At 31.5% G+C, this 16,611-nt stretch overlaps 1 protein-coding gene across 2 annotated transcripts in view; it reads left to right on the top strand.

Moving 5' to 3' along the window:
• Positions 1 to 16,611, top strand: part of LOC144838819 (short transient receptor potential channel 4-like) — a 57,065-nt gene that overhangs the window by 6,681 nt on the left and 33,773 nt on the right. For both annotated transcript variants that reach the window (XM_078694315.1, XM_078694316.1), the window contains one exon: positions 3,187 to 3,372. In XM_078694315.1, coding sequence (XP_078550441.1) covers positions 3,205 to 3,372 — 168 coding nt within the window. In that variant the 5' untranslated portion in view covers positions 3,187 to 3,204. The remainder of the gene's footprint in view (positions 1 to 3,186; positions 3,373 to 16,611) is intronic.

Below are 16,611 nucleotides of genomic sequence, written 5' to 3'. Positions count from 1 at the left end.
CAAATCGTTGCTATTTATAGAGTTAGATATGGATGGAAAATAGCCAACCAGTGCATTTAAGCGAACACATATATATATACTTATCATTGGTAGTTAAAATTCATACATTACTATTCATAAAGTAGTCTGTGTTGGTAGTCCATAACTATAGGAATTATAATTTCTCTCTGCAACAAGGTATGGTGTTATTTTGTATACAGGTAAATTGTAATTACGTACACATGCCATTAATAGTTCACGTCGTAATCTCATTTTAAAATGGGCAGTTTAATCTTTTTGATTTTATTTTATAATCTTAATACTTGTTAATCTTATTCGATAGAATTTAATATGCTCATATTGCTGTTCTAACCACTCGAGTCTGTGTGCCATATTTGTCGATGTATGTATCTGTCGGTCATTCATGTACACATAGCATGTTCATTTTCTGTCGATGCACTAATTGTTAGTTTCCGTGTGTAGGCGCGCCTCTTTTTTTGTCGTGTTATAGGTCCCTTTTTGCCATGTGCATGCTCCTTTTTGCCAGGTGTATGCCAATTTTTGCCGTTACCGGACCACATCTTCGATGTTGAGAACTCTGTGTATTTGGCGTGTGTGTGTGCTGATATGCTATGCTATTGAATATTACAGCCTTGAACCACATTATTAAAGAAATTAATTTCTTTAGAAAAAACATTATCTTTAATCAAAATAGGCACTACGGAGGTAATATTAATTTCAATCATGCAAACATTTCATATTAACTTTATGATTTTATATAATCAAATGTCATGTCATGAGTAACATGACTGGGCACTAAATACTGTTTCAAGTATCATAGGCACATTCTGTAATACATTGTTACATTGTATCACACGTGACGCCTGTTAAGTTGTCCCTGTTTTTTTTAAACTGTTTCATTTAGGCCTATGCTTTTTATGCAAAATATTGTTTAAACAATTCTCCAGCTTTAATTACAAGCTCCTTTGTTCCCTTTTAACGTTACTGGGCCTACGGTACGCAAATTAGTATGTTTGTAAACACTGTATGCCTATTCCTTGTTCTGTTTACGATAAGTTAAGTAATGTACGGCTAAACCAATAGTGTTGGTGAGTGAATGAATGAACGAACAAAACAAAATTCTTTTGAAACTGTAACGGATGGTTACTGCACTTGTAACTGACCTATTGTTTTAAACAAATTACATTTGTCCATTACGTTATAACAGCTATACACATACAGATTACGTAATTAATATACAAACAGCATAAAGAAAGTGCTTAGGTTAAAAATCACAAAGTTCTAATAGTCATCTGAATCCACTAGACTAGGAAAGCATAATCTCACAAAGAAGTGTAGCCTTATATATCAGGTAGGCCTAATCATTATTTTTAGTTTGCTAAAGAATATATTAGTTTTATTAAAGCACAGTAAACTGCGAACTTAAATTAAAGATGTATTGCTCCACAAAAACATTTATAAGATTAATAAAATAAGACTTTAAATAGGCCATTTTGCAGTTATTCACTTCTGTAAAAAATAACAAAAAGAAATAATTATACAAAGACAAACGAAATGGTTAATTTTAACAAAAAAACATTGTCTGACAGAAATTTAAGTATTTTTTCTTTAAATTACATTTTTTTAGGTAAATAATTTTGAAGTGAATAACTATTACGTGACATTAAAATGGAAAATTTAAAAAAAAATGTGAAAAAAAACCCGTTTTGTTAGGGGGACAATTAATACAATACTCAAATCTTAGGTTTTTGACTAACGTTAATTTGAATTCCATTCAATTGTGTAAAATATACAATTGCTATGGATCTTGTGTACCTGACAATATACACGAATTACGTCGGTGAGTACGTTAACGGTTAAAGGAAGTAACGCTTAAATTGCTACCGCTCGAGTTGGTCTACTCGGTAGGTGCTCAAACCCATGTTTGCCCGGCGTAGCTTTGCACATTCTTGGAGTACTACTCAGTTTAGACTAGGGACTGGCTACACTGTTAGTTATGATCTGTTAGGTGAGTATATTTGAAGAGATTTCAATGATACACTACAAGCTATGCTTTTATTTAGGCTCCTCCATTTTATATAAATTATTAGTAAAGTGAAGTATATGAAATAAATAAAAAAGTTTGGGTAAGGGACACCAAATTTAGAACATAGGAGATAAGGTATGACGTCTTTGATTTAAACCGAGTCATTTGCTATTGATTCGCCAAGGGAGTTTACTAAATTATCTTGTATTTGTGTTAATAGGCCCACTATACGTTTGTAATTAAGATAACTGAATGATATTATAAGAATTGTCTTAATTATAAGCAACAGTATTAGTGCTGGATCATTACCGTCTACTCCAATGAATTTGGGGATATAATAAGTCAATTATAAACCAAACAATCGCATCATGCTTTAATTTAATAATATCCATGATAATGTTAATCTATAACCATGGTTATTAAGGCTACTTTATAATATCACTATGTCTTGTACTTGATTGGTTGCAAGTGCGGTTGTAAAATACAAGTAATTACGCGGTTTACGATATGTATCATAGTTCCGGATAATAATCGAAGGCTAAAGCTGTGATAGCATATATTAGGTAAAGTAAAATATGATTTTGTTTCTGTTACAGGGTAGGCGTTAACTGCTGGCTGTCGGTCCTTATTACGCAGTAGCTTGATCAACATTTAAGCCCTAGGGCGCAACGCAAGGACTTAAGCATAACGCCATGTAATTTGACCAATCATGATGACACGATGATCATCTCATGATGACGCGTAAATCATCTCATGATGACGCGTAGATCATCTCATGATGACGCGTAAATCATCTCATGATGATGCGTAGATCATCTAATGATGATGCGTAGATCATCTCATGATGACGCGTAAATCATCTCATGATGACGCGTAAATCATCTCATGATGACGCGTAGATCATCTGAACTGTCTCTTACGTCGTCGCGTTGCGTCCAACCATGGAGAATTATTTCTCCATGGTCCAACCAAGTGAAATCCAAGCTTTATTATAATTATTATCTTTCTTACTAACCATAATTAATCTTCCTGCCGTCTTTCTTTTTAGTATTTCTATTAAGGTTATTTTTCTTGAAAGAAGTCATGGAAGTCATCCTTAGTTCTTAAAAACTAATTGTGGTAATTATTTTTTTTAAAAACATCTTATATTTTTATTTCAGATGCAATTTTGAGTAACCATGTTTCGAAACAAATCGCTTAAAGACAAAAAGGATCAGCGGGACAAGCGGGCGAATGAGGGAGGTCTAAACGCAGATGGGACCGCCAGCAAAAGATCGTCTGTTCGAAGGACTATGTCCGGTAATTCGGCTTCTGGAATTTCAAGAAAAAGCTCTCATGGATCCAGAGTAAGTAGAGACCTACTCCTTTCATAGTTATAAAGCGTAATTCCGTTGGGTAAGTTTCAACGTAACCTTTTTCCTTCAACATAAATGAAATTATTATCAAATAGTAATTCCGTATGCCGCCACAAATGTAAATGTGGCTCTTCAAATGTAGTTTAAATCTCATATCAGTGCAACTCCGGTCATGTTGTGTGTATGTGTAAAGGACACCCGTACAACCTGATCCTTTCTCTCAAGAAAAAACAGTGATCTGGTAGATCGTTATGTAACGCCATTGTGTTTCCGTATGGTCCATTTTTGCATTGGCCATTGCTAGTGATGTCATCGTCACACAGAAAAGACATTTCACACATAAATTATTGACATTTGTCCATAGTTTGAATGCTATTCATAAACGCACTTTTTGTCACGTGGCCAAAATGCATTCGTCATCAGTAGTATGCTTGATGTTTCTCGGAATTTAGTTCATCAAACGTCATTAGCAGTGACGTTTCACACGGATTATCCCCCTCCCCCACAATTAATTAAATCCACAAGCGCCAATGGCCTTGTGACGAAGAGGGAGCGCTACATCCATATTCGCCCACGCTTCTTTTTTGGCTACAATTTTTGTTTTTCTTTAAAGCCAAATAGGCCAATTGATCTGTTTATTAAATCCTATATTTATTGATCCGCAATTTCCGTCCAAGTCTGGCTTGCCTTTTCGATATTATTGAACAGTTTGTTTTGCTTTAATGTACCATCGTTAAATTATGCGCGCGAATTAACAACTAAATGTCAATGTTGATGTATTGTAGGCCTACAACAATTTTGTACTCACCAGACAGCAAATATTGATGTAGAAATTCCTCTGATCTATCAATTATGAATATTATCAATAACAAGGACGGTTATGAAACTGTGAAAACAAGACAATCTATATAAACTAATTATAATTAATCATCTTGTGCTTTCAATTTATTTATATGAAGCCATGAAGGAAAAAATGATATATAAAGAAAATATGTAAATCCAACGGCAAAATACTGGGAAAAAAAATGACAATGCTGTGGGTATCAGTGGCTGGATCTCAATGGAGATACAAAAAAAAGCGAAAAGCTAAATAAAAAACGATAAAGTAAAACAGCCAGAAAAAAAAATATATATATAATAATTTATTTTTTTCTCCATGATAAAGCATTCAAAAAGTGTTTATCTCCCGAAATACACACAGCTATTTGTATATAAATATGGTTTTTTATACCAATATCGTTTCATCGTACCATACGCATAATATATATGACACATGTGTACAATAAAAATGTATATATACATTTACGATTAGCGCCAAATTAATAGACGGATTTGCACTGTAGTGCATCATTATCCATCATCGTTCAATATGCAGTTTCTCGTATTATAGCGATGCGTCGAAATTCCGTAGTTATATTATCAAGGACCTATACTTTATAGGTCCATGGTTATATGATTCGATATAGTGTCTGCTTCGGAATACCGTATAGCGTATATTCGGAATACCGTATGATTCGGTATAAAAGAAATTGCTTCAAAATACCGTAAATTCTGAATAGATTCGGTACGTTATCATTTTGTGTATTAATTCCAACGTTTCTTTGGCACATTTTGCCCTTTGAAAGTGTCAAATGTGTAACGTAATTAGAGCTAGTACGGAACATCACATAGTGTACATATTTAGGCCTACGTTTAAAAAAAATCAAATTCCACTAATTTAGTTTGCAATTACTAAAAAAATAGTTTCATAATTTTAAAATGTACATAAATTTGTTTTACGTCATTCTTTCAATCGTCATACCAACACGTATCATTCAAATGTTAATTACGTATAGGTTACACAATACAATTCAGACAGAGATACGATATCTAAGCAGCACAACCACAGTGGCATCCTACATTTATAGATAGATAACTAGAACTTTTATTGTCCTTCTTGTAAAATGTAACAAAAGGAAATTCACCTTCCATTGGCAAAATACAATACTGAGTAAAACGTACGAACAACATATAAAATACAGAAAATAATAGTATATATATATAATATATTGCAGAAAAATGAAGGGCACTGATGAAGGGCACTGATGAAGGGCTAGTGTTGCCCGAAAGCTCTGCTAACTTTTCTGGCTGTTTTATACTTATCGTTTTGATTTAGCTTTTCGCGCTTTTTTTTGTATATCTCCATTGAGATCCAGCCACTGATACCCACAGCATGGTCATTTTTTCACTAATTTGCCTTTGGATTTATATAATATTATATATATATGAAAATATGCACAGCTTAGAAGATTAAGGTGGGCTTCCCACGGTGAAGGTACTGTTTTGTCTCTTTACTCTAAAGTAACGTTACAAATGCTTTGTTTAAGTGAGTGTGCACACAAGGTACCATTCACACTATCGCAGACAGACGTTACTGTGCGCTGCATAAACCTAGAATCCTCTAATACCAATGACGTGACGTCATAACATGGCGTAACTAGTACCTAGACCATAATTAATATTAATAAAAATATGACGTAATAGTCGGATCATGTTTCTATTCAATTTTGCTTATTTTATGTTGTCTGTTTTGTTTTCCTTCTTCTCCGTTTTTAAGCTCCATGAGGTATATTTCATTTTTTCATTTATTTATTTCACTTTACAAATATATAAATATAAAGTGGAGGAGCCTAAAAGAAAGCAAAGCTTGTGGTGAATAGGCTCCTCAAAACAAAAAAATAAAATATAAATAATATAACACAATTAGAAACTACAAAAAAACAACAATTTAACTAACATGTTTAAAACTAAAAAAACAAGTAAAAAATAGATTATATAAATTATTTAAGAAATATCCAAATATATCCTATGTGTACGCCCTATAACCTGATTTTAAATTTCCTCCACTGATTATATAGTTGTGTATCTAGACAAATATAAACTAAAAATGACAGTTGACGAGTTGTGCTTGCCAAAAAGGATTTTTTTAGGAAAATAAATAGTTGTTTTCAATTTTTATCCGGCAAATTAATCTATTTTGACATTTTATTGAGCTGTTATCTCGATACATTCTATAGATCACGAATATAGGATTATTGTATTATGCGTTAAACATACATACATTAATGTGCTATCTAGTTCACTCAATAATCAGCAATAAAAATTAAAAGGTTTCAATTAATTCAATATTCTACAAAAACTCACTCTTCATTGCTAAAACCAAAACATCATAAACTTTTTTTTTGTAATAAATCAAATAATCAGAGTTAGCTTTTAATCTGCATAATATCGCCAGCAATTATCACGTCATGGCCCGACGTGCTCAGGTTTTAAGGACTGTATCATTAATTACGTAGCTTTTATTACGCTTGTATTTTTTAAGCCATACGAGTGGTCGCGCGGTTAAAACAGTGGTACCATAAACCGTAGCCACCGTTTACATCGGCACAGTTCAATAGTCTCCGTATTCTGTAGGCATATAACATTTAAATTGTTTGTCCCTTCGTTTTGTGTCCCAGGCAGACCCGATCCTGTATCTTTCTGAGATCCTGCCTTCTTCCCTTTCCCCCAGATTTATTTTTATTTGTCTATGTTATTTCTTATTTATTCCATTATTAATTTAAATCTTAAAAGAAAGTAATAAATGTTATTTTGAATTTGAAAAAAATTGGGGGTCACACATCTAGCCCGTGTGTGCTGGTTCATCAACGTCTGTCTGGTACGTCTGTAGGTTGTCGTAGGCCCTGATTAGATTTGATTTATTTAAAATCATTATAAAACATACATCCAAACTTCCTCAGTTTCCTAATAAGCTTGATATGTATAATACGATTGGATAGCAATTTTCAATGGTGACGACACATACAATCACAATAAATGATCAATAATAGAAAACAATTGTGCGCATTGGCCTAAAATACAAAGCGCAGCAACTCTGTATGTATGTTGGCGGTTGTTCCGTTAAACATATTTACAATTTTGAATAATAGGTACATTTTAAACTTATATATAAACATATATTTCAATACGATACAAAATCTAGCTTTATATTCCTATAGTTTGACCAGGTAAGAGTAATTTTACATTTACTAAGTTTGACATTAATTAGTATATGCAAGTTACGCAACCCGAATTTAAAGAGGGCGCCCTAAAACGATACCGAATGTAGGTCATGACAATGTTCACATTACAAATGTAGGTTTCTTCTTTAAAAATAATACAATTTGCGCTAAAATCAATAATCATTTATTCGTCTAGTGTTGTGGTAGTCAATTTGGTATTCCCATTTCTGTAAATGTATCTTTCATGAAATCGCAGTCCCAGATTTTCATAATATTCTTCTTAAATAAACATGTAATGGTTAAACATTTACATCTTCTTTATAGTAAATGCAGGTTTGATAATCGTAAAGTGCATTTGCTTATGCATTTTTGAAGACACTACAGATTGTATTGTAATTTCTAAAGCACTCACGTGACTCAATATTTGTATATTTGCAAATATGGAATACAAATCTATCTGTTATCATCCAGAAATATTTAAATAGATCCGGAATAATTATTTATAATTGTATTCATTATTTATTAAAATGTATGTCAGTTAGAACTCTTAAAGTGCATTGCTTAATGTATTTTACACGTTTTAGCTTTAATTGTATTTTTTTGTAATACTAATATACATACAAAAAAGGTTAAAAGGCAATAAAAATACAATCTAGATATGAATTATTTTCATTTCGGTTCTTTCAGCAGCATGTGAAAGAGGATCCAGGTTCCCTTTCAACAGCATAATATGAACTATTTTTTCACGCTGCTGCTCTAGCCCGCTACGTCACAAGAGATGACTCATTTATTAGATAAAATCAAGCAGCAGTTATAGTACTATACACTGACATTTTTGCGAAAATGCATACTCGACTATAATGTATAGGTACCAGCTGCTGGACCCAAAAAAACGTCTAGGAAAAAGTCTTTATTATATAATACTGTAATTCGCTGTCAGCAGATAATCATTGAATTATTATCAAACAGTCCATGAAAGTTTTTGTTTGTAATAGGATACTTCACACTTGAAGTATCTAGGCGTGATGAAGTGACCCCCAGACTAGCAATAAAATAAACTAAATTGAGTCTGTGTTTCATAATAAAGTTATTCACTTCTGTAACAAAATTCACATTATAAAAAGAGAAAACAAACGTTTAATTATAACTCAAAAACCATTGTCTGACAGACAATTGAAGTATTTTTTGCTTTAAATTAATTTTTTCAGGTAAAATAACTAGTATGTGACAATAAAATGACACATTCAAAAACAAATTTGAAAAACAAAATATTTTTCAGAGGGACAATACATCTTTAAAACTGTTACGTCAATAAGCGAGCAGCGGTTTTTGTAAGAAATATTTCTTTGTTATATCTATGTTTTAAAAAGATTGTATATAATAAGATATATTTTGCCCACCAATATAGATTCACCATTAGGCCTAATATTAGTCACTTTGTTATGGTATACAGCTTTTTCCCCTTGTATATGTATGTGTATTTATGCATTGTATAATTTGTTCTAGTTTTCGGTAGGTTTTGTAATCTTCTCTTTTATTATATCAGGGAAGTGTAATTCTGTATATTATTTTTAGAGCACGCCAAATTTATGTTATGTTCTACTGACACGAAAGGATCTTCTGATAAATAATTGATAAAGTCCATTGCAAACGTGTTTTTATTGCTTCTCCCAAATTCACCCTACATTTATTTGAGGCCTACTAATTTTATTAGAGCGTGAACTCCTGTATTGTTTAAAGAGGATGATACACTGATCAATGGATATACCTTAAGTCTATTGTTTAAGTGTACAACGCATACGTTTATTTATTTATTATTGTCTAAACATCCGTATGATGTATTATGATATTTAATTGCACAAACAAAATAAGACAATTTACAATCGTGTGGGTTTCATTTTTGTTCGGTGTCTGTCGAAAATCGATAAAACATGGGTAGGGGCGCCTAGAGATGTTTCCGAATTTGCAGTTCATTTATTAAAAGGCTCGTGGAATTCGACCAGTAAGTTCTTACTTAAACCTGAAGATAAAAGGAAAGTATGACTGTAAAAGTAATAATCTTGTGTTTGAAGAAATGAGAAAAATATGCAATAGCGATGGAATCTATTTTACATAGCGATGGGTTCGAAACTGTAAGTTGATGTTTTTAATAATTGTGTTGAATTTAAATTTTAACTGACGCGTCGGTATACTTAAAAGGTTTGTGTGACTGACCTTTTACGATTTCGTGACAACATTACCATATTATTATAATTAATTAAAATAATTTAGACCTAATTATACTTATTCAAAAATTCAATCTTTTATTATTTTTTTTATTCGTCTATTAAAGTGTAGTTTCTATTATTTATTATAAAGTGTAAACATTGGCAACAGCATGGACAACCCAATTTATATTCCCTCCTTCATAAAAGTTCTACAGTATGATTTTGGTGTAAGTAGAATGATGACGTGATGGAGGTATTACTTAATAAGTGGGGTTATTGTCAACGTTCAAATGTGTTATATATTTTTTTAATAAATAATATACATGGTAAACCCGGAGCTATCCTTTAAACAAAAATATCATAAACTTAGCTAGTAAGAAGCTGAATTAAAAAAGACACTTATCATTTTACTTGGGTGCCGTTGAGTTGTTGATAAAGTATAATAAAATATAGGCTTAGCACAAGATACTCGACTCATAAAATGCAGTGTTTGGTAGGGTGGTGGTAGAGTAGAATACGCCACTTGGATCGAGCATGTAACGGCCTGGTTGGATTTTATAAATCCGCACACCTAATGCTACCAGGTTTTTTATCTGAGAGGGCAAAAATTGATAATAACAGTTGCTATGCATGAATTAGGGCTGACATTTTAAAATGACTTCAATCGCCTGATTAAACAAGTGACGTGAACAATTGCTTGAACTTTCCTAAGTTTCCGCTCTGAAAAATAATATTCATTGAAATCTATCGAATTTATTTCCATACTATAATTTATAATATAAAGATGTGAATGTATAATTACTGTATTATGCTGTTATTTTGATTCTCAGAATATATTCCATATTATTTTATCTTTATATAATCAATATAAATTAATTAGCTCAATAACCATCACCGATTGTAAAAACCGTTACTTACAAAGTGGACGTTGTTTGTTTAAATATTTTATGCAAGATACAGGTAGTCCTTGTTTTATTAAATTGTTTGTTCTACATACACACATCTATAAATTCTATTTGATATAGCTGTGTGTAAATATTTACAAGTTAGATGCTGTGGTATGCGCCTGTTTCAGTAAGCAAACACGATACTGCATGATGTTTATTGTCAGGATACCGTACGGAAATCGGCTTGTTTTTTTTTTATACACTGTCATAGTAATAATAATATTTATTCTTTATAATAGTGGCAACAAAATTAAGATAACCGTTAATTAGCTTGTGTCATCATACCGCCCTCTTTTTTTCACCAAACTTTAGTGTCTTTCGCGGTGCATGGTATCAGACCAGGAAAGAAAAAAACATGGCGAATTACAAGTTTCAACACACAGCCATCAAAGAAGCAATTATTGCGATCGTAGCGCTCCATAGCGCGAATGCAGGACTACTTTAAAATATATTATAATATACAATCTTCTGTTATAGTATTTTAGGCCTATCTTATTCAGCCACTTCTCACACAATTTTAATTACGGTTAGTGCAAGCTATCCTGACTGAAATGACATGACGTATTATCATTAACCATGTAGACTATAATAGACCTAGCGTGTGAGGATGTAATCTCAAATAATTGCTTATTAGGTGATCATTTAGAATAAAATGATCACCTATTGTTATTGTATAAAATCTTTATTAGGTGATCATTTAGAATAAAATGATCACCTATTGTTATTGTATAAAATCTTTATTAGGTGATCATTTAGAATAAAATGATCACCTATTGTTATTGTATAAAATCTTTATTATTATTTTTAGGTGATCATTTAGAATAAAATGATCACCTATTGTTATTGTATAAAATCTTTATTATTATTTTTTTTTTTCTTTTTATTGTTTCTGTACACTATTTTGTGTAACAATTATCTCAAAAAGTTTAATGTCAATGATTACAAAAATTTCAGAATATCTTTCAAATAATATAACTTAATCCTAATAAGCTTTCCAGCGTGATCACTCATCCGTGACGACATTTATACGCCATTTTGCGAAATCACATTATCAATCATATCTCCATAATTCATTATCACATATTAATGAAATTCACTACACGTAAACTTCAGATCAAGGGTAAAAATATTAGCAAATAAAAACGCACGTGCACGTAGGTTCATGCGCGTGATATCGCGCGTTAAAAATTTAAAACGCTCAAAATTAAGTTTTGATCAATTTAGAGCATGAATTAGGCCATTTGCGTGTTTCAAAAAATTACTGCGCAAAAATGCGTTTTTGCGCGCGCGATACTTAAAAAGCGTAAAAAACATGATTTTTTTTACAAATCTCATTCTACTCACCATCCTTAGTACATTCACCAAATTTGAGTCAGTTCCGACTTAAAATAACGCTATACGAGCACGTTAAAAATGACAAAATGCGCACATTAATTTTACAAAAGTTCTGAAAAAGGTGAAAAATAGGTCTTTTTTAAAATGAAAATAATTCTTCAGAATGCAAGATGACCCCCGATTTTTTTAACTTATTCTGGAAGCCAATGAGTTGTAGATATGAATTCATGTACACATTTTACGTACAAAATGTTTTGACGTCATCAAATGGCCACTTGAATTTAAAAATTAGGATTTGTTATCTTTTTGTGTAGATTATCACATTCAACAGAGCGCATCTTGGTTATGTGTGCTCGAATTTCGCACAACTTTCAGTATGTGCTTGCTTAATTAATTATCTTTATCATGAGTTGACACTATCTTCATTTTAATGACGTCATCACGCGTAAAAACTTGAATAACGTAGGCCGTGTAATTTCACCTTTGCAGTAAATTTGAATATCTTACAGCTCTTCAGAATTGAAGGTTACCTTGATGATTATAATTTATTATGGAAGCTGATGAAATGTAGATATTAATTCATATAAAAATTAAGCCTATCGGATGTTGTGACGTTAACATATGGCCAGTTGAAGTGAAAAAGTAGTTTTTTCATATTTTTCGTCAAAGTTATACACAATTCAAAGAGCGCGCACAGCGCTTCTACGTGCCAAATTTTTTTCCAAATCTTATATTTTTTTGCTCAATTAATTATCTTTCGAAATTGTCATCTTAAAGTTTAGTTTGATAACGTCATCATGCCAAAAAATTAGAACATGTGTGTCCCGTAATTTCACCTATGCTACACTGTATATAGATATACAGTATATACTGTACATATTGTATATGGCGTATAGGCACAACTCAGCACTATAAGCATATACAGTAATAGGATGGCATACATCAATATTTTCCGATCGTATGTTAACGTACGTGCATGTTTAAAAAAAATTTTAATATATATAATTTTTATATATAATTATAATTAATAATTTCAGTAAAATGATAAAAATGATCACCTATAATTCGTCAAAGTGACGAATTAAATTCTAGTTTTTTTTATTATTTTTTTTCTTTTTATTGTTTCTGTACACTATTTTGTGTAACAATTATCTCAAAAAGTTTAATGTCAATGATTACAAAAATTTCAGAATATCTTTCAAATAATACAACTTAATCCTAATAAGCTTTCCAGCGTGATCACTCATCCGTGACGACATTTATACGCCATTTTGCGAAATCACATTATCAATCATATCTCCATAATTCATTATCACATATTAATGAAATTCACTACACGTAAACTTCAGATCAAGGGTAAAAATATTAGCAAATAAAAACGCACGCGCACGTAGGTTCATGCGCGTGATATCGCGCGTTAAAAATTTAAAACGCTCAAAATTAAGTTTTGATCAATTTAGAGCATGAATTAGGCCATTTGCGTGTTTCAAAAAATTACTGCGCAAAAATGCGTTTTTGCGCGCGCGATACTTAAAAAGCGTAAAAAATATGAATTTTTTTTACAAATCTCATTCTACTCACCATCCTTAGTACATTCACCAAATTTGAGTCAGTTCCGACTTAAAATAACGCTATACGAGCACGTTAAAAATGACAAAATGCGCACATTTATTTTACAAAAGTTCTGAAAATGGTGAAAAATAGGTCTTTTTTAAAATGAAAATAATTCTTCAGAATGCAAGATGACCCCCGATTTTTTTAACTTATTCTGGAAGCCATTGAGTTGTAGATATGAATTCATGTACACATTTTACGTACAAAATGTTTTGACGTCATCAAATGGCCACTTGAATTTAAAAATTAGGATTTGTTATCTTTTTGTGTAGATTATCACATTCAACAGAGCGCATCTTGGTTATGTGTGCTCGAATTTCGCACAACTTTCAGTATGTGCTTGCTTAATTAATTATCTTTATCATGAGTTGACACTATCTTCATTTTAATGACGTCATCACGCGTAAAAACTTGAATAACGTAGGCCGTGTAATTTCACCTTTGCAGTAAATTTGAATATCTTACAGCTCTTCAGAATTGAAGGTTACCTTGATGATTATAATTTATTATGAAAGCTGATGAAATGTAGATATTAATTCATATAAAAATTAAGCCTATCGGATGTTGTGACGTTAACATATGGCAAGTTGAAGTGAAAAAGTAGTTTTTTCATATTTTTCGTCAAAGTTATACACAATTCAAAGAGCACGCACAGCGCTTATACGTGCCAAATTTTTTTCCAAATCTTATATTTTTTTGCTCAATTAATTATCTTTCGAAATTGTCATCTTAAAGTTTAGTTTGATAACGTCATCATGCCAAAAAATTAGAACATGTGTCCCGCAATTTCACCTATGCTACACTGTATATAGATATACAGTATATACTGTACATATTGTATATGGCATATAGGCACAACTCAGCACTATAAGCATATAATAGGATGGCATACATCAACATTTTCCGATCGTATGTTAACGTACGTGCATGTTTAAAAAAAAATTAATTTCAGTTAAATGATAAAAATGATCACCTATAATTCGTCAAAGTGACGAATTAAATTCTAGTTATTATTTTTAGGTGATCATTTAGAATAAAATGATCACCTATTGTTATTGTATAAAATCTTTATTATTATTTTTTTTTTTCTTTTTATTGTTTCTGTACACTATTTTGTGTAACAATTATCTCAAAAAGTTTAATGTCAATGATTACAAAAATTTCAGAATATCTTTCAAATAATATAACTTAATCCTAATAAGCTTTCCAGCATGATCACTCATCCGTGACGACATTTATACGCCATTTTGCGAAATCACATTATCAATCATATCTCCATAATTCATTATCACATATTAATGAAATTCACTACACGTAAACTTCAGATCAAGGGTAAAAATATTAGCAAATAAAAACGCACGCGCACGTAGGTTCATGCGCGTGATATCGCGCGTTAAAAATTTAAAACGCTCAAAATTAAGTTTTGATCAATTTAGAGCATGAATTAGGCCATTTGCGTGTTTCAAAAAATTACTGCGCAAAAATGCGTTTTTGCGCGCGCGATACTTAAAAAGCGTAAAAAACATGAATTTTTTTTACAAATCTCATTCTACTCACCATCCTTAGTACATTCACCAAATTTGAGTCAGTTCCGACTTAAAATAACGCTATACGAGCACGTTAAAAATGACAAAATGCGCACATTAATTTTACAAAAGTTCTGAAAATGGTGAAAAATAGGTCTTTTTTAAAATGAAAATAATTCTTCAGAATGCAAGATGACCCCCGATTTTTTTAACTTATTCTGGAAGCCATTGAGTTGTAGATATGAATTCATGTACACATTTTACGTACAAAATGTTTTGACGTCATCAAATGGCCACTTGAATTTAAAAATTAGGATTTGTTATCTTTTTGTGTAGATTATCACATTCAACAGAGCGCATCTTGGTTATGTGTGCTCGAATTTCGCACAACTTTCAGTATGTGCTTGCTTAATTAATTATCTTTATCATGAGTTGACACTATTTTCATTTTAATGACGTCATCACGCGTAAAAACTTGAATAACCTAGGCCGTGTAATTTCACCTTCGCAGTAAATTTGAATATCTTACTGCTCTTCAGAATTGAAGGTTACCTTGATGATTATAATTTATTATGAAAGCTGATGAAATGTAGATATTAATTCATATAAAAATTAAGCCTATCGGATGTTGTGACGTTAACATATGGCCAGTTGAAGTGAAAAAGTAGTTTTTTCATATTTTTCGTCAAAGTTATACACAATTCAAAGAGCGCGCACAGCGCTTCTACGTGCCAAATTTTTTTCCAAATCTTATATTTTTTTGCTCAATTAATTATCTTTCGAAATTGTCATCTTAAAGTTTAGTTTGATAACGTCATCATGCCAAAAAATTAGAACATGTGTGTCCCGTAATTTCACCTATGCTACACTGTATATAGATATACAGTATATACTGTACATATTGTATATGGCATATAGGCACAACTCAGCACTATAAGCATATAATAGGATGGCATACATCAACATTTTCCGATCGTATGTTAACGTACGTGCATGTTTAAAAAAAATTAATTTCAGTAAAATGATAAAAATGATCACCTATAATTCGTCAAAGTGACGAATTAAATTCTAGTTTTTTTTATTATTTTTTTTCTTTTTATTGTTTCTGTACACTATTTTGTGTAACAATTATCTCAAAAAGTTTAATGTCAATGATTACAAAAATTTCAGAATATCTTTCAAATAATACAACTTAATCCTAATAAGCTTTCCAGCGTGATCACTCATCCGTGACGACATTTATACGCCATTTTGCGAAATCACATTATCAATCATATCTCCATAATTCATTATCACATATTAATGAAATTCACTACACGTAAACTTCAGATCAAGGGTAAAAATATTAGCAAATAAAAACGCACGCGCACGTAGGTTCATGCGCGTGATATCGCGCGTTAAAAATTTAAAAAGCTCAAAATTAAGTTTTGATCAATTTAGAGCATGAATTAGGCCATTTGCGTGTTTCAAAAAATTACTGCGCAAAAATGCGTTTTTGCGCGCGCGATACTTAAAAAGCGTAAAAAATATGAATTTTTTTTACAAATCTCATTCTACTCAC

This window comes from Antedon bifida, chromosome 3 (assembly GCF_963402885.1).
Source record: "Antedon bifida chromosome 3, ecAntBifi1.1, whole genome shotgun sequence".
In the NCBI taxonomy this organism is placed as follows: Eukaryota; Metazoa; Echinodermata; class Crinoidea; order Comatulida; family Antedonidae; genus Antedon; species Antedon bifida.
The sequence above is the reverse complement of the archived record's forward strand: the minus strand, read 5'-3'. Positions and strand labels throughout refer to the sequence as shown.